Raw genomic sequence first — 25,046 nt, 5'->3', positions numbered from 1 at the left:
ACTGGCGAAAAATTATTGGCTGACAAATTTGTTTACTATATAGCTAATGTGTAATTTGTTTGTGGTTGGAATATTGACAAAGAAACAGTTTTTCCTGTCATGTTGAACAAAGACAAACAATATCACTTGTGTAGTCTTGAGCAAGGTGCAATGTTGTGTAGAACTATACTATTATAATGTATGAGTCTAAATTTTAATTGATATAATTGCCAACTCTGGTTGGTATAAAATGAGGCAGTGCTGGAGCTTGAAGCATAGCTCAGCCATTTCTGGAAGAGTACAAGATGAAGGCAGCTTTGGTTCTGCTGGTGGTTGGCACTGCGATCCTCTTTACAGAGGCTGTTGTGAGTTAATTCATTAAAGTAGAATTTAACAGGAGGTGAACTGGTTTATATACTTGCAGGCCTACCGCCCACCATCCTGTGGCAAATGTAACTTCAAAGATTTTAAAGGAAAGCAAGGACCTCCTGGCCCAAAGGTATAAAACTACTTACAAACTAAGGAGTGCTGTTAGCATGTAATTTACTATGAGTGGTTTATGTATTTAGGGACCCCCTGGCCCTGATGGCCCCAAAGGACCCACTGGAGCTCCGGGATATAAAGGAGAACCTGGTGATGATGGGGAACCTGGAAATCCTGGTGAACCAGGAGAGCAAGGACCTAAGGGCTACTCTGGAAAGTGCTGGAACAGGATAGTACGGGGTCCACCAGGAATGAAGGGAAACAAAGGAGAGCCCGGATGGCCAGGAGCACCTGGCAAAGATGGAGCCCCTGGTCCACAAGGACCAAAGGGAAAATGTTGCCGATATGCACCACCTGGCAAACCAGGCGAACCTGGTAAACCAGGAGAACCTGGCGACCCTGGAGAGGCAGGTGAACCAGGTGAGCCTGGTACCAAGGGACAAAAGGGGAAGACAATTGGACTGGAAAAGCTTGAGGATAGAATTGGTAATAGCATCAATTATCTTCGTGAGCAGCTGCAAAACTGTTGTGACAAAAACCAAGGATATGTCCATGATGATGGTAAGCACAAAAGATCAACTGGTTACAGCAGTTCTTGCCCACGATATGGAAAGGTTAGCATACAGTGTGTAAGTAATGTTGATAACATCTGCCACTATGTAGTATGTTAAGGGACCACGTGGTGACCCTGGCCCCAAAGGACCACCAGTAAGTTATTATAATAAATCTAATAATGCTCTATACTCATCTGTGATGAACTTTACAGGGAGACAAGGGTGAACCTGGTCCAACTGGAGATGATGGCGCTCCCGGGGCCCCCGGAAAGCCTGGAAGTGATGGAGCACCTGGAAAACCTGGAGTCCAAGGACCACCTGGTGACAAGGGTCATGATGCTACTCTCAAAGATTGTGCTGCATGTCCTCCATCTAAATCTCCTAAAGGATACCAAGGCCGTCCAGGTATGCCTGGCAACCCAGGAAAACCAGGAAGGCCTGGTTACCCAGGCCCACCCGGCGAACCTGGCCAATGTATTCCTGGAGAACCTGGTGACCCTGGCGAACCTGGTGAATCAGGTGAATCTGGACAAGATGGTGAACCTGGTGAACCAGGTCAACCCGGGAGTTCTGGTGATAATGTGTACATCCGAAAACCTAAACGTGCTAGTGCTATTTTCCGATTAATTTCCAGAGCCAGGGCTTTGCTTGCCAAGTGCTGCTACGGAGCTTACTACAAGCGTGACACTGAAGAAACAGCTGCGGTAGAAGTTTCAGACAGGGAGGTCAGGCAATCAGGCTACAAATGTGTATACTATGTCCAATTGGCTGATGGAAAACACTGCAACCAGTACTACAGGTACTGTCCATTCATTAAGGGACCAACTGGTCCACCAGGACCTAAGGGACCTCGGGGACCAGCTGGACAACCAGGAGCAGCCGGTAAACCAGGAGAACCAGGTGTACCAGGTGAAGATGGAGAACCTGGTGAGCCAGGAGAACCCGGTGAACCCGGTGAGCGAGGACCAAGAGGAGACAACTTCATCCAGAAGTGTCCAGGAAATGGGCCACGAGGAGAGAAGGGTGACCAAGGAGACCAGGGTGAACCTGGTGAACCAGGAGCACCAGGACCCAAAGGACCTAAAGGAGAACCATGTGCAGACCTCAAGGGAGCTCCAGGCAAGCCAGGAAGGCCAGGTGCACCTGGAGAAGATGGAGATGATGGTGAACCAGGAGAACCAGGAGCTAAGGGACCAAAGGGTGACAAGGGAGAGGGAGATATTTCTGAGGAAGACTCTGAGCAGTACAGGAGTATCTTGAAGGAAATCACTGATAGTATTCTCTCAAAGAAATGCTGCGGTAGATCTTACTACTAAACAATCAATCAAAATGAAACTATCCATGCATGAAATTCTGATTTGATTTTATATGTACTATTATTGACTTATTAATAATACTTTAATCACAATACTCCGTACTTTCTAGAATATCCCCGAATATTGCAGTGTTGCATATATTTGAGGAGAATGGGTCTTTCCTTTAACACACAAACAATGCTATTATTTGATTTAATATATAAAACTTGCAAATACAACAAGAATTCCCCTTCAAGTTATTATTAGAATGTGATTTTTTTTTCTTCCAAATGTAAAAAACTAATAATATATAGAATTGGTGGTCTCTCCTTTGTCAGGTCTACCGTTTGTATGCTCTAATACATATACAATAACCTGCTTTCATCCATCTATTTTTATGTAGATAGCCAGTCATAAATATCTGATGTTGATATCGTGATTCAGCATGGGATGTACTGTAATTATTGTTAACTACTTTCATACAGGTACTGTGATCAAAAGAATCGAAACTCATTTAGATGTAAGTTGGTGTTGAATTTTTGTGCATTTATGTAAGTACAAAAGCTCACCGAATAAATCTACTGCATAGTGCACTGTGCTATATAACTGTTTTGTAGCTACATTTACCATGCATCCATGGTATATAGTTTTGCTCCTGCAAAATCCATGGTCTAAACATCTAAACCACCTAATGGTTTGTCTGGATTTTGCTGTAATCCTTGAACACATCACAATCATTTTTTTTGCTTCAATAATTTCATGTGTGTATCACATTTTCTGCATATTTCTTCTATACTGTATATATGTAATAGTTACCAGTATACCACGGCTGCAAGGGATTTGCTGACCAAAGCCTGATGGCTGGAACTGTATACCGTATAGAAGGGGTTAGCGAATTTGGAGATTTGCCACAAATTCGCCATCGTTTATTTAACCCGCCAATTACTCATAGTGCCTCAGAATAACCTAAATACTGAGCTTGGATTCACCAAAGTTTATTTCATCAAATGTAATTTAGCTTGTTATTCACCAATGTACTGCATATCAACAAATCCCAAGATATACTATCCCTGTTTGTTTTATACTATATCTAGTGATCGATCATAGTTTTAGAATTGTGGGCTAAATACCCTCAGAACATTATCAGTGCTTTATTGTAATACAATCAGGAGCTTATCAAATCCTCTAGACAAGGATTCCATGTTGTCCATAGGATTCAATGTGCTTCTGATGCAATGCAGTGTAAGTCAGGGCTTCCATGAGTATTCAATTGTCTTGTTTCTAATCTAATACTTGAAGCTTCCAATGTTCATAGGTCAAATTCCTGTAACTCAGACTATGCATATCCAAACTAAACAAAGATTCCACTCTGAGATGTAGTATGTACTTACAGCTACTGGTTTCCAACACTAAAGTAGAAGCCGAGGAGCTGCTTTGTACCCATGGCCCAGCTGGCTAGAAATGGGTAAAATCACCCCACAACATCATTTCACAGTTGAATCTTACCATTCCAGGCCTTTGCAAAAAGATTTGAAACCTTTTCAATAATTCCCAAAAGTGCCGTGGTTGAGTCTAGTTGCAGTATGTGGAAGAAAAAAACAAACATGTTGATCTATAATTTTCCTGAAAGAGCTTAAAGAGTTAATTAAAAGCATTTATACAGAGCCGTGTTAGTGTGTGTAGTTTCACAAAGGCATTACAGGATCTATAGAAAAATGTTACCCGCTTGGCAGGCTGTGACAAGCAACTCTGAATTCTACAGTAGTGATGAACAGTATTACGAAGTTTGAGATTATGGATTTTTTTTTAAAAGAGGTATATAAAGAGTATATTTCACTGAAAGACCACAGAATCTTTAGAACGGCTCAAATGTTGATGCTGCAAACACTATCAGTATTTGCAATATATTGTGGTATTTCAATTATCATGATACCAAGAGTACAATTTTGGTGTTGCCGATGGTTGTAGCTATATAAAAGCTTATGCTTACATATGTATGGTGATGGGAATGTGGTCATTTCTGAACAATGCCCATATGTGCTCTTGGACATCTGACCAGACATTGTTTGACTAATCCATGACCAATGTGGTTGTCTGCTGTTTATTCTACCAATAATAATGGCCACTTAGTTGCTAGGATACAAGCCACCCAAGGAAGTAACACAAGTGTACCATTGCTAGCTGAAACCTCATAAAAGCTGCTATGGAGTACATCAGCACATCAAAGGATGCCTATCAACATCAGAGAATATCTTTCTCATGAGTCTAGACAAACATGTGTGTTTGATAATTCATCCTTAGCGCTTGAGAATTCCTATTGGGAACCTTGAATGCCTAGAACGAGAATTTTTCACCATTGTGATCTTTTATTACAGCATTTTAACATGCCAGTATACTTATGACCACTCCCTATATCAAGGAACCTAATCAACTCACTGCACAGTAATTTTTTCTGCTTCCCTTCCTTTAATCCAAGTTATGCACATTTACAGGCAAAAATATAACAGTATCTTGATGAGTTTATGTTGCAGAGTTAAGGAGTGATTGAATCATTTCTACAAATGAATAATTTATGAGTACATTACAGCTGGTCAGCATATACCTCCATGAGGTATGTCACACCAAAACTGATAATGGATCAGACATGTTTCAGTTTATTTGAGATCACGGTATAGTGGGAAGAAGCTGTCAATGCTTACTTTATTATCTATGGCATTATTACGTGGAATGTGAATGATTTGAAATTGTGTTGTCAGTCCAAAAAAGGACTCCATCCCTGAAGTGATGTTGATTACCTCCTCAGAAAGTAAAGAGGCTTGAAGTCAGTTGAAAATGTGGTGTATGATGAGGCGTGTTCGTTATGTACTCAGTATGGCTGTCAGACTCAAATGCTACCAATATTACGATTTCTTTCAGAGCTCGTATTGGCTAGAGCCACCTCTTGAACCGAATAATACCCCCACCTCACTGCTAGAGCCACCTCTTGGACCAAATAATACCCCCCAATTAACTAGGTGACATTATAATAATGTCATCAAGTACATCTTACCTATCTTTAGGACCTACTAGCGTTTGTAAGTGTCTAGTATAAATTGTACTCTATTTACACAGAAATTGTTTATTGTTTGCTGCAGTAATATATACCTGAACATACAGTAGTATTAACTCTACTGTATGTATAGTAGCTGCCAGCTCTGAAGCAATTCAAATTTTGATTCGACTTTTAATGTTTATCTGTACAATACCAGTACTGTATATGATTTATATTTATGCAGCTTATTTTCTTGCAGGAATTCAGTTGCAAGTTTATCTGCATTGTTTACCATATTGCTTATGTACGCATGTGCTTGCAGGTATGTTCAATGTAACTAGGAAATTTAAGACTTTATCTAGCACCAATATTGTTGTCTTAGTACAAGTCACGAACACAATTATGCCTTTGGCCTGTTAGCTATCTGTGGATAGAGTGTTTGTAAATAAGTGGAAAGTCTTATAGTATGTAAGCATTACAAGGATACTACTATGCAATGGCAGACAGCATTACAGTGTTGACACACTGGAAAACATTTATGATGTGTGCATGTCTTACTGGTCTTGAGCAGTAAAGTCATACAGTACAGAGTTCATGGAACTGCATAGTAGTTAAGGACACAATGTACAGTACAGTTAGGTGTCGATATGTGCTCAAAGGCAGGTGTTAATACATTATTCATTGGCATATGTCCTTGGCTTGCCTCATACTTGTGTTAGTAACTAATGCATCAATCCTATTACTACAACTCAGTTTCAATGGTAGGGAAGCCATCATTTGCTTGACACCTTAAGGCTGTTAGCAAAGAGAAATGTGACACAAAGGAGGACAAAGGTATGTCCTTGATGTGTGCATTGTACGTACTGCAACATGAGTTAGTCAGTCAGTCAGTCAATCAGTAGAAAATTCCACTGAATTAAAAGTTACTAAAATTTCGTACCAACCTATTGGAAACATTTTTGATCATACTGAAGGCACTTTTGGGCTTGGTAATACCTCACCAATACTGCCAAGGCGCCGTGAAGGTATTTAATAGTGAATTATTTTCAAGGGGTAAAATTTTTGCTAGTGACAAAGTTCACAGCTTCACTATTGAGTGCATGGTACCAACAGCCTGTTGTACAACATGATTGCTCCAAATAAATGCAACTTCATTAAATTTTTTAGTATTGATGGTGAAGTAAGGAGCAAACTGGCTTACTTGCACAAAGTAATTGTTATTCCATTGATGTGTTATTCCATTGATGTGTTCAATGTAATGTTTACATATAACAGTGACCTCAAAGTTGTTATACAATTTTACATATGTTTCAGTAAGGCTCCTAGTAAACAGGTGAATTGTTGCTAATAGTTTCATGGCCATTATTTTACAGTACATTTAGTCTTGACTATAGTTTGTAGCAAGACCCGCACATGATGTCAACCGTGACAACCATATTATCTAATAAACATGGCAGTAACTGACAAATGAATTAGCATATACTGCATAAACATCTCTCCTTAACTCTTATCAAATAATATTTCAAAGAGAAGAGGTGGGTGTGCAACCAATTACTACTCACCCACCCATCCTGTTACTGCTAATAATTCACTAGTTAAGTCAAAACTCTGCTGAGTCATGTAGTATTGATAAACAATCTGATTACTGGTATTTTACTGTTATAAGCCTCTCCTATAGGATGTGCCAATTTCAGACACAATAAAAGTTACCTCCCTGCATACATGCATGTATATATTTCATAGTGTGTCCAATAATAATGTTTAATGTAATGGACTATTATATAGTAAGTTCACGTTGAACTTATTTCTCAAAAACATTAAATAACTTGCAAATGGAATTACTAATGGCTTATTTGTAGTGCTACTTGACCCATTAAAAGTCTTCATTCAAATGTTCAACATTTTGTTTACAGGCCATCAAAGTATTCACCACAGAAAAAAAAATACATGAAACATGAACATACCAGTACTATAATAATTTGTCTGTCATTCAACTGTCGTTGCTGACACAGTCCTGCACAGAAAAGTTGAGAGCTCATTAACAATAAAAATTTAGACCTAATTGCAGGTGGCTTGAACTAAGAAACAAAGAAACCCCCCAGAGTTTATTGTATCTTAAACTAAGAATTCTGGGCGAAATATTACAAGATCAAAAAGAGTGCTTGGCCATATTTTCAAGCAGGGTTTTATATTCAGAATGTAATGTATGAGTTTTACTGTACTTTATGATCCATTAGAGTACAATGTAGATGACACTCTTTACACCAACAACAGCAGCACAGCCACAAGAACTGACTGCAAATGTAATGGTACTTTATTTCCTTTGTTCTTTATTAAATCTTTCAATAAATTAACTGTCTGCTGTTAACCATTGTACATTACTGGCTCTCAACTGAATCTAATTGTCATGCATTTTTATGGGTTTTGTTAACCAAGTTCCATCACTGGTGGCAGTGTTAATGCTACTGAGCTATTGTTATGGTTAGTTGCCCACATATCTATCAATGTGAGCTATTGTAGAGAACAGCAGTTTGATAGGCAATACTTGAACTACCTAGACATTTGTTTTATCTATATACATATAATATCACCATTTATAGTAACTTGATGTCTACGGTAATTTTTATTGGTAACCTTACTTGAATGCTATGTTACTCAAGAAATCCTGCTGTTGGTGTCACTATATATTATATACATATTTTTTTAGTTGAAAGGTTTAAATTCTTTTCCGGGGAGATGACACATCATCCTTTGCAATTTGTGATTTCATCATTGTGACTTTTTATGGATTGTCATATATATAATTCTCATTCTCCCTCTGTCATTGAGGTAGATAGCACAGACTACATCAGGCAATAGTGGTATGTGATGGCTACAAGGTAACCAGATTTCTTCATTCACAAGTTATGGATTGTTAAATACATGCATTTGGAAAGGCTATAAAAACCAGTAATCGTATTATACTAAATCCTCCAAGTGTAAATTCAAAGCATTAATAGTAAGTCTTTCATAACTGATATCCATGCCAGGTTTTATCACATCTTCTGCTTCATTGAGCTCTGCACTGAAACCTCTTTGCTAGAGCCACCTCTTTGATCAAATAATACCCCCTAGGTGTCCTTATTAATAATGCCATCAATACATTTTATCTATCTTTAGGATCTACTAGAGTTTGCAAGTTAAAAGGTGTCTAGTATAAATTATACTCTATTTACACAGAAACTGTTTACTGTTTGCTGCAGTAACACATACCTGAACATACAGTAGTATTACTCTACTTTACGTATGTATAGGTGGAGGCTAGCTGCCAGCTCTGAAGCATTGATTTGATTATTTTAATGTTAATCTGTATAATACCAGTACTGTATATGATTTATATTTATGCAGCTCATTTTCTTGTGAGCATTCAGTTGCAAGTTTACTGTACAATGCTATATGTGCATACAAGTGCTTTCAAATTTACGCTTGTCGTTAATCACAATATGTTAAATTTATATAGACCATAGACATCGCAGACCATGTTCCACCCAATATTATATAATTAGTGCGTTCCATTGTGTACAGTAAGAAAGTTGCCTCCTGTCTGAGTAATCAATTAATGAAATTTCATTCTTAGTTGAAATGTGTTAAATCTATCATGCTGGGCTGACACAAAGAGACACAAACCTGTTGAAAATTAATGCACCATATGGTTGACTGTAGTGAATTGATTTGTGGTGGGGAAATTAATTCACTGTCTTTCCTAGCATGATGAACAAAGGCAAGCCATCCAATTACATTACCACTTGTGTAGTCTTAGGATAGGTGCAATTTGTAGGGTGCTATTCTGTTAGTATGCATGGTCTAGATTACACAAATGTTAATTGATGATTAAACCACCAAACTTTGGTTGGTATAAAATGAGGTAGTTCTGGGACAAGCAGCATACCTCAGCTGGTTCTGGAAGATAATACAAGGTTGCAGCAAGATGAAAGCAGCTTTGGTTCTACTGCTGGTTGGCACTGCTATCCTCTTTGTAGAGGCTACTGTGAGTTATCCAGTAGCAAAGAACTTTACAGGCAATGAAACTGTTTCTCCTTGCAGAGTTATGAATACTATCGTCCACCATCCTGTGGCCGATGTAACCTCAGAGACTTTAAAGGAAAGCAAGGACCTCCTGGCCCAAAGGTATGGAAAGCCTTATAGACCAATAAAGTATCTTATTAGCTTCAGGGATATAGTTTTATTAAAAGTATTATGCATGTAGGGACCTCCTGGCCCTGATGGCCCCAAAGGGCCCCCTGGAGATAGAGGAGATAAAGGAGAGCCTGGTGATGATGGAGAACCTGGTGAACCTGGTGAACCAGGAGAGAAAGGACCTAAGGGACCCCCTGGAAGATGCTTCAACAGGATAATACCTGGTCGACCAGGAATGAAGGGAAACAAAGGAGAGTCCGGTGAACCAGGAGAACCTGGTGAAGATGGAGCCCCTGGATCACAAGGACCAAAGGGAAAATGTTGCCGATATGCACGACCTGGAAGCAAAGGAGAACCTGGTGAGCCAGGAGAACCAGGCGAATCTGGAGAACCTGGCGAACCAGGAGAGCCTGGTGATAAGGGACAAAAGGGAAAGACTATTGGACTGGAAAAGCTTGAGAATAGGATCGGTAATAGCATCAGGTTCCTTCGTGAGAAGTTACAAGACTGCTGTGACAAAAATGACGGCAAATCCTATGGTAGTGATAGTGGAAAACATAAGAGAACAGCAGATTACTCCAGCTTTTGCCCACGATATGGAAAGGTAAGTCTACTGATGTTGACAATGATGAAATAGGATCTTCTGTTACCATTAATTTAGTATGTGAAAGGACCACGTGGTGACCCTGGCCCCAAAGGACCACCAGTAAGTTATTATAATACATCTAATAATACCCTATGCTCATCTGTGATGAACTTTACAGGGAGACAAGGGGGAACCCGGCCCAGATGGTAAAGATGGAGCTCCTGGAGCCCCTGGAAAACCTGGAAATGATGGAGCACCTGGAAACCCTGGAGACAAAGGAGAAACTGGTGACAAGGGTCGTGATGCTACTCCAAGAGATTGTGCTCCATGTCCACCATCCAGTGCCCCTAAGGGCTTCCAAGGCCGTCCTGGTGTTCCAGGAAACTCAGGCCGACCAGGAAGGCCCGGCCCCCAAGGACCACCTGGTGAAGCTGGTAAATGTATCCCTGGAGATCGTGGAGAGCCAGGTGAACCTGGTGAACCAGGTGAACCTGGACAAGATGGTGAACCTGGTGAACCAGGTCAATCCGGCAGACCTGGAGATGATGTTGGCATCCGAAAAGCTCAACGTGCTGGCATTATTTTCCAGTTGATTTCCAGGGCCAGGGCTTTGCTTGCCAAGTGTTGCTATGGAGCTTACTACAAGCGTGACACTGAGGAAACAGCTGCAGTAGAAGTTTCAGACAGGGAGGCCAGGCAATCAGGCTACAAATGTGTATACTATGCCCAGTATGCTGATGGAAAATACTGCAGACAGTACTACAGGTACTGCCCATTCATTAAGGGACCAACTGGTCCACCAGGACCTAAAGGACCTCAGGGACCAGCCGGAGATCAAGGAGCACCTGGTAAACCAGGAGAGCCAGGTGTACCAGGTGAAGATGGAGAACCTGGTGAGCCAGGAGAACCGGGAGAACCTGGTGAGCAAGGACCAAAAGGAGACAACTTCATCCAGAAGTGTCCAGGCAATGGACCACGAGGAGAGAAGGGTGACCAAGGAGACCAGGGTGAACCTGGTGAACCAGGAGCACCAGGACCCAAAGGACCTAAAGGAGAACCATGTGCAGACCTCAAGGGAGCTCCAGGCAGACCAGGAAGACCAGGTGCACCTGGAGAAGATGGAGATGATGGTGAACCAGGAGAACCAGGAGCCAAGGGACCAAAGGGTGATAAGGGAGAGGGAGATATTTCTAAGGATGACTTTGAGCGATACAGAAGTATCTTAAAGGAAATCATTGATCGTATTCTCTCAAAGAAATGCTGCAGAAACCCATATTACTACTAAATGAACTAACAAGATCTACACTTATGATTCTTGTTTTGATTTTATATGTACTGATTTTCATTAATACTTTTAACTTGATACTTCTACTCGTGTTCATGGCTGCCCATGATATGTTTCCTCCACAATCTTTTGATGCATGATAAAGTTACAGTGACCAAAAGTTATTTATGGTACAAATACATAATATACTAGGGCTCCTGTAATAATCAAGAATAGAGTTGTTATTATTCCCTCACTTGTGGTTGCCAGCAATAATTGTTAGTGAATTATTTTAAAATTTATTCCTTGATTCTGTTTTTCATCAATATACTGCCTAAGACGAAATATTTTGTTGGCATTTTCCTACTGTAATTTATAGATGCATTAAATACTGGAGCCATAGCAAGTAGTCAGCTGGTCCAGTTTTGGCTTGCAGCAACATCAATTATTTTGCAATATATAGAGCAGCCATTGCTATACTTACTCAATTCAATAAGAAGGCATAGATGGAATGTTTTTTAATGCGACCCCCATGCAGATTTTTTATGAATTCACAATAAAAATTATTTTATGTTTCTTAATACCAGATGAGATAGGTTTATCTTCAAAGTTCTCACTTGCTGGTGTGCATAAATTAAACAAAGATTCTGTGAAGCTACCATCTGCTATGCATCTAGATATTGCAATTGATCAATATCTTGGTACTTGAATGTTAACTGCGAACCACATGCAGTGACACAGTAGCGGGTAAAGATGACCTAATGCTTTTTGTCAAAATCCTAATAAAGCACTCATCTTAGAAAACATTCTCTAAGAATTGTAGGTCCACTATAGTGAGCAGTCAAAAATGTCAATAATTATACACTTTATTATAATATATTAAATAATGTATTTCTAACTAGGTGCATGCCTTGCAGCTGGTCTTACAGATGTAGATTGTTGGGTTGTTTTATACACAGTTCAAGGTGATAACTTTGTTCAATGTTTACAGCAAGTTACTGGTATATGCGTACATACTTGGTGTTTAGAAGAAGTGCATCAACTTTCCACTGATCTATATACAAAGCAATCTGCTCTTTTCGTGGATTAATAATACTGTATCAGGGGCGGATCTAGAATTTTTGAAATGGGAGGCTAAGCTGGACAGAGACATAGGTAACTACTGAGCCAGAAATTAGAAGATAACAAGCCTTCTCACAAGGCCTTAGTGGTAAGATTTATGTAGTATCCATGGTCAAATTAGCTATTTGGAATAATGACTACATTAGTGTGCTACCATGCGAATCTAGGGGGTCTGGGGGTATGCCCCCCCCCCCCCCAGGAAACTTTTGAAAATTAGGCCCTATAAAGGTGAATCTGAGTGTTTTAGTGGAATTTCAGTTTATATCATTAAATTTTACTTTTCCATTAAATCAAGACTGATTGCAATATGTATTGAGTAGCTATCATGCATGCATGATAATCTTTTCATTAGTAGCTACCAAGCATTTATTAGCATAGTATGCATGCTCCTTAGCCTATATTAATATTTTGTTACCAATGCTGGAGACATGAAATATGTATTGCATGCATTTCACTGCATGGGAGTTGCAGTTACAATTCACAGATTTCAGTTTAGTATTTTGGCCAGCTAGAAAAGCAGAATGCAATGGAGGGTACTAGTGGCTATTAGCTAGTCCACTGACAATCCTTAGCAAGTGCAACTATAAAATTATATATATTTGCATTTATGGGCTATCTGTGATAGTCGACTTATTTCTAGATCTGCCGCTCGGGGTTATGAAGACTGATCTATATATAGTATGTTCACGTTGAGCTGAACCCTGAAAAACAGATAAAAATTAAAAGTGGATTTTTTCTCAACAGAGTTAACATTTCAGCCAACCAGATGATTATTGGTAACAGCAAAGGTGTCAACAACAGACACATACGGTTTGGCTCCATTACAAGTTCAGGAAAGGGCTGTAATGGACACTGTACTTATATGGCTTCCCCATAGGAAATGTATTGTGAAAACTTTGATTGGCCATAAATATTATGTCTAACATCTGAACAAAAAGATTTTGAAATATTTTTAGCGGGTCAAGCAGTACTACAAATGAGCCAAATTTCAAGATCGTGTGTAATTGCATCCATGAGTTATTAAATGTTTTTGAGGGTTCAGCTCAACGTGAACGTACTATAGCTAGCTACAAATGCCAGCACCATAACCCACAGCATGTATGGGGTCAAATCAGAAGGTAGCTGATACAAATTTTACATTCATAGACAAAAGTGGGTGAATATGCTATAGCTGCATTATGAAACTGTAAATTACCAGTTTGCTAAATGACTGAGTTGGCAGCTACGTAATATTATCATCGATTATACTGAAGCTGATAACTCTAACCAAATAAACCAACTAACAATTTTAAAATATAAAAATCCATACCAATCATATAGCCATAATGGAAACAACTACTAATCAACTGAATAAACAAACCCACAATTAAAACTTTTGTAACTGGAGATGCAACCCACAATCGAAACCTGTTTTTGAAGAACTCTTGAGGAAAGGGAAGCTATACTCTCCTGGAACAAAGTTGAACATTAGTAGTACTTACATAGACATTATTTGTGTTGGTAGTGATGCATAGTTCCTGAAATAAGTCTGCTTTTTAGAGTTTTATTATTTACAACAAAACACTGTCAAATTTTTCCTATCATGCACTACCTGCTTTTCTTATTGTAGTTACTCACTGATCAAAGCTCCTATTTGTGCACATGGTTGCAGCATCTTGTGTTATTATTAACATAATATTATTGTTCTATGTTTCTAGTTAATCCTTGAAAGTCACCCACAAATGTTTGTTTGTACTAAATAAGATAGCTACTATAACCCAAAAACTATGGGATAGTGTATATAACTGTATAATCTCTGAACACTCATCAAGTGTCTCCACTGACGTCTCTTTCTTATTGGGCAGCTATTTAGTGTTATTACAAGTATGTAACAAGCTATTTCATATCACCATTATTATGGAGTGTGACTTGAATAGAAATCTGTGTGTGACATTTTCAAGTGCTAGGTTTCAGTAGGGTTTGACGTGCTTCACTGTACGATTTAACATGCTGAAATGTTTTTAGTGATCTCTATAACATTAATTTTGTATAGTGTTAACATAAACAAAAATATGTTTGCAAAACCAATAAATGTTTCAACAGCATAAATAAATGTGACCAGGTTTGCGTAAAGTACTTTTCAACATGTTTTACATGTAAGCAAACAAATTGTCATAACAGTTTATCCCTTCACTGGTTAAGCTGCTTTTTGTATCAAACTTGCCAGATACTGCAGATTCACTCATGGAAAATTTCAGATGGTTATATGCAGTGATAAAAGTTAAGAACTTTCAAAGTTCAAAATAGGGGTCAAATTTTGTGTGTGAAAAAGGCAAATCTGGTTGCAAATATGAGCTATACTGACTATTGTTGTAGAGTGATTTTGCAATTCATTCTCCAGGCAATAAAAATTCTCATGGCCTTATATACCCTAAAGTACACATATGGTACACTCATGTATAAAAATGAGTAAGTGGTTCACCTCTTAAGCTTCACACGTTAATATTGCATGAACTTTGATAGAGGTTGGTATACAGAGAAACCTGTATATAGTTATATTAACATTACATGGACACCTTGGCATCTTGTATGTACAAAGTGTCTTAACTTTTCAGGTCAGTTTTTGCTGCTTAAATTTTATGTCCCGATTATCCTCGTGCTTGAATTTCCTCCGCTGTACATAGAAAAATCACCAAACTGTTCAATGACTCTACTAGCACTCCACAGCGAAAACAGTTGCCTTTGTTTGCAAAATTTTAACATCTACAATTTCATGCATACATGGACAGTAATTTGAACAAGTTGCTAGTATGTTGCATCACTCAATAGCTATAGATATGTACTGTAGGCAATGGAGCATAAGTTGCCAGTAGTAACGTAAACAAACTTTGATTATAAAGCACTATACATATTTATATCAACTGAAAATGTACAAAGTTTAGTTTATATAAAACAAATGTCTGGGAATATTCAAATGTTCCCCAGTAAAGTTTATTTCTGTTTTGCCAAGCCAAATTACTTATTTAATATTACCGCTATTGTGTGGCAAGCAGATACCATTAAAATAACTCAGATCTCAGTGTTCTTCTTGCACTGCATGCTGTATGTGTAAAACAAGAACTTCTCAATAGCATTTGTGTAACACATAGGACTGCATGGTTGAATATACTGTTGTCTATTTCAAATTTATCACCATACTGTATCTATAAATTGATTGAATAATGTACTACATTTGTTGGTTACCTACGTGTATAGTATGATGAATTAGAGAAAACTATTACGTCATTCATGGCTTTCTTCCTTGCATACAAATCTGACAGTTTGGTCAGGCTAATATCTGACATTAATGGATGATCATGATGTTATCAAATTGGTTTATTATTATTCACCTAACACTATTTATATACATAGTACATATGTAATTGGTATATCTTGTTGTATCTTTTTAACCTGTTGATCAAGTGCAATAGGCTGGACAGCCTTATAATTTACCTGTAAATTATAGTAATAAATAAACAGTGTGTTGGGTGTGTGCGTGTTTGTTTAGCATTACTATCATCACATGACTTATGTTGAAAAAGCCCATGATAGAAGAAGTACAACTTTGTCTCCTTTTTTACTAGTGTTGGTACCTGCCCTATGTGCATATTATAAATTACTTCTCTTCGCAAAAATAAAGGACTATCCTGCAAATTTAAATACTTCAAATCAAATTTCAGTACCAAATTAATTGTAAATAATGAGATGCTAAAATGGTTGTGCACTGTTTCATAAATCTGGTCTCATGTGTATTATAATTCTGCACCTGCATGCTTGTGTTGGAGCTATAAATGCAAACATTGAATTAAGTATTTGTGTATACACATTGTAACACATTGTAATGATCAGGAAGGCTATAACATGATAAGGAACAAACACTGCATATATAGAAAATTAAATAAGTAAGTATAAATACCACCTGATTGCAAAATCAACAACACCAAAAAGGAAATCCGTGCACACAGTTGTTAACTATTTAAAGACAGCTCAGCTCAGCAAACATCATTAGTTTGTAAAATGAAGACAATTTTTGTTATTATAGGAGTACTATCTTCTGCTCTCCTCTTGGCAGAAGCTACGGTGAGTTTAATGAAGTTGATGGATAGTAGATGATGTGACTATTTCAGGATCCCTATAATGATGATTATCAGATCTGTGGGAAATGTGACTATAATGATTACAAAGGACCAAATGGACCCAAAGGCCCAACGGTATGAAATTCTGCATGCCTATACTTGTTAGCTAACCATTATAGTCAACTGAATGAATATCATAATCCATGCCTGTGTGGTTTGTGTGTAGGGTCGTCCTGGTCCACCGGGAAAAAATGGAGCCCCTGGTGCTCCTGGTCAGAAAGGCTACCCAGGTCCTAATGGTGAACCTGGAGACGATGGCTACCCTGGACCATATGGTCCACCAGGAAGACCAGGAAGATGTTTCAATAGACCAGGCAAGCCAGGTGCACCTGGTGAAGATGGAGACCCTGGGAAAAATGTAACTAATTCACAAAACCAATTATCAAAACATACTCAATTATTATTTTCCTACAGGGATACTATGGTGCTCCTGGATACCCAGGCCCACCTGGATACAAGGGAGAGAAAGTTAGTTACAATACAATAAGAGGCTCTCACATGTATGTGTGTACTATTAATTTATATAGGGAAAATGCTGCAAATATATACCATATGGTGATAAGGTATGTTCACCTTATATGAACTAGTAATCTACATACACACTGGTGTCCATGTTGTGCTCACCATAAATTATATTCTAATTTTAGGGACAACCAGGCAAACCAGGTTACCCAGGAAGAGATGGAAAACCAGGCCGTCCAGTAAGATAACTCAAAACCATATAACTAGTGACACACAATTAACTCTTGTAGGGATACCCGGGAAGTCCTGGAAGACAGGGAAAAACCTGGGGACTTGAAGAGGTAAGATTCACTAAAACAAAGATGTCGTACAATAATAAATATGTACATGACTAACACCACATGCATCTGTTAGGCTGAAAAGAAGATTGTAGAAGCTGTTAGGAGTCTAAGATCTAAGGTAATAACATGCATAAAACAATAAGTTTACAATAATCACTTGCTCCTGTTTATTATGTGTAGTTGAGCACATGCTGCAGAGGAGGTTAGACAAATAGAATGTACTGTATAAGCTTTAAAAAGTGACGACCTTAAAAACACACAGCTGGATACTATGGATATAACTATGATAGCAAACACAAGCGTACCACAGGTGGTTACAACAGCCAGTGCCCACCACATGGGAAGGTACCTTGTACTCTAAAATATTAATCAAGTTTGAATCTAATATTCTTTGTAGTACACATATGGAAGTACAGGTCACCCTGGATACCGTGGTGACAAGGTAAGATAAATGTGATGTGAAAAATTAATACTCATTGCCGTTAGTTGGTGCTTAAACAAACAGTAAAAATAACTATAATATTTTTTCAAGGGAAAAGATGGTGAACCTGGAGTACCTGGCTATCCGGGTGAACAAGGAGAACAGGGACGTCCTGGATATCCTGGAAAACCAGGATATCCTGGCCCACAAGGACCACCAGGAAAAGATGGTGCTGATGGAAGCAAGGATGATTGCCCCAAGTGTCGTCCATACTATTCACAAAAAGGAGATGCTGGTTATCCGGGAAAGCCTGGAGAACGAGGAGCCCCTGGACCTAGAGGACCAAATGGACCACCTGGAGATGATGCCAAGTGTTACCCAGGAAAACATGGACAACCTGGAAAACCAGGAAGAGGTGGACAACCTGGAAAAGATGGTGCACCTGGAAAGCCTGGCTATGATGGTAGTCCTGGTCAAGATGTTAGCTTGAAGAATGCTGTCCGTCTAAAACAGCTCCAATCTTACATATACAGACTCAAGAACAGCTTGTCTTCGTGTTGCAGTGGCTACCACAAGAGAGATAGTGAAGAGATGGAGGAGAACTCTGAGGAAGATCTTGAGTTGGATGATGGCAGCGATATCACAGGAGAGACGAGGGACACCAGAACTGCATCCTACTACAAACCATGCAAGTACTATGTCAACTATCCTGGAGGAAGCTCCTGTGACTATTATTATGGAGTTTGTCCATTCAAGAAAGGTCGTAGTGGACCCCCTGGACCCAAGGGACCTGATGGTGATCCTGGTCCCCCTGGCGTATATGGACCACCTGGTAGGCCTGGGCCTAAAGGACCACCAGGACAGAAAGGAAGTCGAGGATCTCCTGGACCAAAAGGAAAACCAGGATCCCCAGGAGACAATGTCTACTCTTATTGTCCTTCATCAGGAAGCAAGGGAGATAAAGGAGTACCAGGAAAATCTGGTATTCCAGGACGACCAGGACGTCCTGGAGCTCCTGGACCTAAGGGAGATGCTTGCTTACCTTCTTATGGTCGTGCTGGTGAGCCAGGAAAACCTGGTGTGCCTGGAGAAGATGGTAAAGATGGACGACCAGGAGTGCCAGGTAGACCGGGTGATAAAGGTGCCCCAGGTGAAGGTGATGTCTCCAAGAATTTCTTCAATCAACAATATGCTCTACTAAGAAGAATCGAGGAAGTTCTGCAGTCCAGAAAATGTTGCCGCAAGGCTTACTGAGTTGTAATTCTGACCGAGGATTGAACACTATAAATTGTATATATTTGTTTATTATATTTATCTGATTTACATTAAACATTTACTCAGAAATAAATCATACATAAACTGCAGCTGGGTCAAGTACTTTTCAATTCGCTAGCTGTACTGCTTCAACAGTGACTTTGCTTTATCATTATTTGCTGCTAGTATAAACCTTCCAATTAAACTTAGGTCAATCACAGTGTTGAAGTATTCATCATACTTGCATTACGTACATGGCAAGACATCATTCCAGTTGTGTGGTGTGTTAAAGTACAGAAGGTGTTTAAAACTATAAGTATAAATTTGACAAAGCTTGGTAGTGATGTTTAAAGCTTAGTAAATTGAATTTTGGGTGATTGGTAGAATTACTTTGGGAAAAGTGGTCTGTTACACATCCCATTTCATTCTGGTATACATAATTATAGCCATAATGCTAGCATAATTATTAAGCCTAGATATAATTGAAATACCAGTATATATCCACTCCACCACATCTTGTCCTACTATGCAAAAGACTTACAGTGGTAAAGTAATTCCAGCACAACAAGCGAAAGGTTGAGTTCATTATGCAGGTAATTTAAAACTGTAGTGAATTTATATGATCATTTTAAAGCATAATTGGCTGAAGCCTATAGTTATATTATTTTAATTTACTGTAAACAGGCTGTAGGACCAAGTGTCCTACAGACCTTCAGTACTTGCGCTGTAAAGCCTTAATAAAAAATAAATAAAAACGTATAGATGCATATACTTTTATGACAAATAAGCTTGTTGTTAATTATGTACAGTTGTAGGTAGCACTGACTGCTTTTTTCCTTTAAGTATTCTCCCTCCCAGAAAAGCAATTCGGCACAGACAGACTGGTACAATTGCACATAGCTAATTGCTCCTTACTTTACTATTCGGGACTGATTAATATTATTAGACTTTGAATACTGGCATAATGGGGAATATACAAAGGTTACAACATGCATAGTCACAAAATATACCGGTACAAGAAAAATGAAGTGTGAATGAAATAAATGAGGAAAATTACAATAATATAGATATTCTCACTAGCTATATATGCTCAGCATATGTGACCGGCTGGATTTTTGAAAAGGGATTTTCCAATTATATGAACTCGGTAGATCATAATTAATATTCAAGTAGCATAATTTTATAAACTTGAAATATTCTCCATCCATTAAGCTAAATGTTGGTACTCACTACTGACCAAATTTCGAGTCAATAGCTTTTTCCAATCTAAAGTTATGAATCGTCAAAATTGATAAATAGGATGTGTGTGTGAAGACCCCCTATTTGCAAATCTGGTCACATGTATGTAATATGTGTGTGTACGCATGTATATTGTATAAAAACCATATGAATCTGAAAGTAGTATCAGGAGCAGATCAAAAATACACAGGTTTCAAAGTGCTCCTGTTAAAAGTTCATCAAAGGTCTTACCCATAGAAATAAAATATACATAACTTAAATTTTCCAGGGAAATGTTTTTGAAGTTTGAAACAAAATTTTAGCAGATTTGCAAACAATCCAGTGTACACACATATACCTTAATTGATTCATCATCGATTCACAAACATCCAATCCATGCTACTCATTCAGAATTTCAGCTGGTGACAGCTCTCAATGCGCTGACCCATGCAAAATACAGAGAGTAGGTCACCATGCTCCGTGGATACTGTAGTATAAGAAATGTATGAATCATGGTATGCCAAATGAGGGGTTTGCCAATTGTTAGGGCACATCTAGAGAACAGTATAAAATGCTAACCAGCTTACATGGTTAAATAGTGTTATCATACGACTGCTTCAATTTGAATTTCACTGACAATCAAGATTGACGTACATGGTGGTGATTGGCTCATTCACCTAACAACCTGTTCTACCTTGGTACCTTCCAACCTTTTAAACACTCCGGTGAACTCGAAATCCAAATTCATTATCAACTCAGAAGTGAAATATCACTAGAGCAAGAAGTTAATGATCATGAAGTGGTGATGTTTATAAGGAGCAGTTGAATTGCAAAGAATTTTGATTCCCAGTCTGTATGGTTTCCTGAATATTTGGTCAGCTGTACTGTAGATAGCAAGTGTTTTGGGAAAATACATTCTTAAGTCTAGTGGATGTCATATTGATTATTAACATCACATTGCCATTCACTGGCATAAAGGAACAACCATTCAGGATTTGGGTAAACCCCAAGGTACTAAAATGTGGAATAAGTGAAATTTAAAGTATTTATGAATATAAATCAATGTTAAATACATACAATAATAAAAATAAGAATATCATACATGGATAGTTCCATCTGGGTCAATAATCTAGTAGTAATTAGGTCTTCTGCAGCATTTCTTTGAGAGAATACGATTAATGATTTCCTTCAGGATGTTCTTGTATTGCTCAAAGTCATCCTTAGAAATATCTCCCTCTCCCTTGTCACCCTTTGGTCCCTTGGCTCCTGGTTCTCCTGGTTCACCATCATCTCCATCTTCTCCAGGTGCACCTGGTCTTCCTTGTCTTCCTGGAGCTCCCTTGAGGTCTGCACATGGTTCTCCTTTAGGTCCTTTGGGTCCTGGTGCTCCTGGTTCACCAGGTTCACCTTGGTCTCCTTGGTCACCCTTCTCTCCTCGTGGTCCATTGCCTGAACACTTCTGGATGAAGTTGTTTCCTCTTGGTCCTTGCTCACCAGGTTCACCTGGTTCTCCTGGCTCACCAGGTTCTCCATCTTCACCTGGTACACCTGACTCTCCTGGTTCACCGGCTGCTCCTGGATTTCCAGCTGGTCCCCGAGGTCCCTTAGGTCCTGGTGGACCAGTTGGTCCCTTAATGAATGGACAGTACCTGTAGTACTGTCTGCAGTATTTTCCATCAGCATACTGGGCATAGTATACACATTTGTAGCCTGATTGCCTGGCCTCCCTGTCTGAAACTTCTACTGCAGCTGTTTCCTCAGTGTCACGCTTGTAGTAAGCTCCATAGCAGCACTTGGCAAGCAAAGCCTTTGCTTTTCCAATTAATTGGAAAATAATACTAGCACGTTGAGCTCTTCGGATACCAACATCATCTCCAGGTCTGCCGGGTTGGCCTGGTTCACCAGGTTCGCCATCTTGTCCAGGTTCACCTGATTCACCAGGTTCACCTGGCTCTCCACGATCTCCAGGGATGCATTTACCAGCTTCACCAGGTCGTCCTTGGGGACCGGGCCTTCCTGGTCGGCCTGAGTTTCCTGGAACACCAGGACGGCCTTGGAATCCCTTAGGAGCACCAGATGGTGGACATGGAGCACAATCTCTTGCAGTAGCATCACGGCCCTTGTCACCAGTTTCTCCTTTGTCTCCAGGGTTTCCAGGAGCTCCATCATTTCCAGGCTTTCCAGGGGCTCCAGGAGCTCCATCTTTACCATCTGGGCCGGGTTCACCCTTGTCTCCCTGTAAAGTTCATCACAGATGAGTATAGGGCATTATTAGATGTATTATTATAACTTACTGGTGGTCCTTTGGGGCCGGGGTCACCACGTGGTCCTTTCACATACTATATGGCACCAGAAAAAGTGTAAAATCAGCATTGCCAATATATTACTACACTAACCTTCCCATATGGTGGGCAAGAACTATAGTAATCTGTTGATCTTTTACGCTTGTCATCATCATCTTCATCATCATCATCACCAGCATAGTAGGTTTTCCCCTGGTTTTTGTCGCAGCAGTCTTGTAACTTCTCACGAAGAAACCTGATGCCATTACCAATCTTATCCTCAAGCTTTTCTAGTCCAATTGTCTTTCCCTTTTGTCCCTTATCACCAGGCTCTCCTGGTTCGCCAGGTTCTCCAGGTTCGCCTGGTTCTCCTGGCTCACCGGGTTCTCCTTTGCTTCCAGGTCGTGCATATCGGCAACATTTTCCCTTTGGTCCTTGTGGTCCAGGGGCTCCATCTTCACCAGACTCTCCTGGTTCACCGGGCTCTCCTTTGTTTCCCTTCATTCCTGGTCGACCAGGTACTATCTTGTTCAAGCATCTTCCAGGGGCTCCCCTAGGTCCTGTCTCTCCTGGTTCACCAGGTTCACCAGGTTCTCCATCATCACCAGGTTCTCCTTTATCTCCTGGAGCTCCAGAGGGTCCTTTGGGGCCATCAGGGCCAGGAGGTCCCTACATACACTTTTAGTAAACTATATCCTTGGAAGCTATAAGATACTTTAGTCTACAAGATTTTCCATACCTTTGGGCCAGGAGGTCCTTGCTTTCCTTTAAAGTCTCTGAGGTTACATCGACCACAGGATGGTGGACGGTAGTATTCATAACTCTGCAAGGAGAAACAGTTTAATTCCATGTAAAGTTCTTCACTATCAGATAACTCACAGTAGCTTCTACAAAGAGGATAGCAGTGCCAACCAGCAGTAAAACCAAAGCTGCTTTCATCTTGCTGCAACCTTGTAATATCTTCCAGAACTAGCTGAGTTATGCTCCTTGTCCCAGGACTACCTCATTTTATACCAACCAGAGTTTGCAATTTCATTATCAATTAACACTTGTGTAAGCTAGACCATACATGTTAACAGGATGGCACCCTAAAATATTGTACCTATCCTAGAAGTGATAATGCAACTTTGTGGCTTGTCTTTTTTCAGCATAGTAGGAAAAAACAGAAACGGTTTTGTCAATTTCCCAACTACAAACTACTTCAACAATATGTTGCAAAACAATTCTACAGGTTTATATTGTTTCATTGCATCAAGCCAGAAGACCACAGTGCAGCAAAAATTACAGAAGGAGGCAGTTTTCTTATCAAACACAATGCTGGAGTATACCGATTTCAAGTCTGAAAAACTATAAGTGGAGAAGACATAACAGACAGTTTCTGCTGGCCAGTGAACATTCTGGACATACGTATTGGTTTTCTGGTAGTAGAACCATTAACAATATATAGGCAATATAAATCAGTACTGTATTACAGTATGTGCTAGACTTTAGGATTATAAGTAGCTATGCATTGATATTCTGGTGCAATTAAATTTGGGACTATTCAATGAAAGATATCACAGGTATGGAATGCATAGAACATATATAACAACTAACAATAAATGAAAAGGCAAAAGACGCCATGAGCTACATACATTTGACAAGAAGAATATATGCAAGTGTCTGTTTTATATCACTAGCTACAGTACATGTATAGTGTTGTTACTATTATCGCTTTGATGTGACAATGTGCTAATGATTTACACACCAGGAGTGTGAATTGTCCCATTTGTACCATACTAAGACAGAGATGACAAATGACTGTAACAGAAGACATTAGCAAAACAAGGCTTGGCTCAACCATATCAACAGCAAGTAATCATTAGATTACTGTTTTCAACAAGATCATTGCAAAAGCCACAATGTGGGGAATGCAGTACATATTTTAGTGAACAATGAAGGTGTTCCCTTGCAGGAATAGAAACCAATTCATCAAAATGAAAAAAAAATGTTTGCAGTATAACAACATGACTTCTTGATTATAAACACCACAACACAGCTAAGGCTTGGGGTGAGATCACTAATAAAACTTTACATCCAGTCAGTGGCTAAAAAACTACGTAATCTTTTATAACTAACCAAACCTGAAACCAGGGGGTATTTGACACATATATGTGGGAAAGCACTCACAGAATATACACTGTAATTATTAAAATTGAAAGTATGAATTTATGTTTGAAGTATGTATGTTATATATATATAGCTATATTCTACATTGTCATGATTGTACAAACAATTAAAATGAAGAGTGGGTTTGTGTAGCAAAGTGCCAGTAGAACAGAAGGGTGAAGGGAATTCTCACCAACTAGCTGGGACTGGGGGTATGCATACTCCATTTTTAAAATTAACTGTGACAAGATACAGCAATCTGAAGCAATTTGGGAA

At 39.2% G+C, this 25,046-nt stretch overlaps 2 protein-coding genes across 2 annotated transcripts; one reads left to right on the top strand and one right to left on the bottom strand.

The window, feature by feature from the left end:
- The first annotated feature begins 198 nt into the window (after positions 1–198).
- LOC136254996 (collagen alpha-1(III) chain-like) lies at positions 199–19,216 on the top strand. The gene is made up of 23 exons (XM_066047716.1): positions 199–344; positions 404–478; positions 549–1,076; positions 1,126–1,170; positions 1,229–2,330; positions 2,797–2,831; positions 9,247–9,369; positions 9,426–9,509; positions 9,589–10,122; positions 10,180–10,224; positions 10,283–11,381; positions 16,491–16,588; positions 16,636–16,719; positions 16,811–17,002; positions 17,059–17,112; positions 17,172–17,207; positions 17,292–17,345; positions 17,397–17,447; positions 17,521–17,565; positions 17,628–17,649; positions 17,710–17,792; positions 17,845–17,889; positions 17,980–19,216. The coding sequence occupies exons 1-23, from the start codon at positions 285–287 to the stop codon at positions 19,120–19,122; spliced, it is 5,637 nt and encodes a 1,878-aa protein (XP_065903788.1). The 5' UTR covers positions 199–284; the 3' UTR covers positions 19,123–19,216.
- Positions 19,217–21,371: 2,155 nt separating this feature from the next.
- Positions 21,372–23,631, bottom strand: LOC136256975 (collagen alpha-1(III) chain-like). Its single transcript, XM_066050063.1, has 5 exons — positions 23,502–23,631; positions 23,362–23,445; positions 22,737–23,291; positions 22,635–22,679; positions 21,372–22,576 (listed from the first exon to the last, which is right to left on the bottom strand). Exons 1-5 carry the CDS (start codon positions 23,559–23,561, stop codon positions 21,470–21,472), a joined length of 1,851 nt encoding a protein of 616 aa, XP_065906135.1. The 5' UTR covers positions 23,562–23,631; the 3' UTR covers positions 21,372–21,469.
- Positions 23,632–25,046: the final 1,415 nt, after the last annotated feature.

The sequence above is a fragment of the Dysidea avara genome, chromosome 5 (assembly GCF_963678975.1).
Source record: "Dysidea avara chromosome 5, odDysAvar1.4, whole genome shotgun sequence".
In the NCBI taxonomy this organism is placed as follows: Eukaryota; Metazoa; Porifera; class Demospongiae; order Dictyoceratida; family Dysideidae; genus Dysidea; species Dysidea avara.
This window is presented reverse-complemented; position numbering and strand designations above follow the sequence as displayed.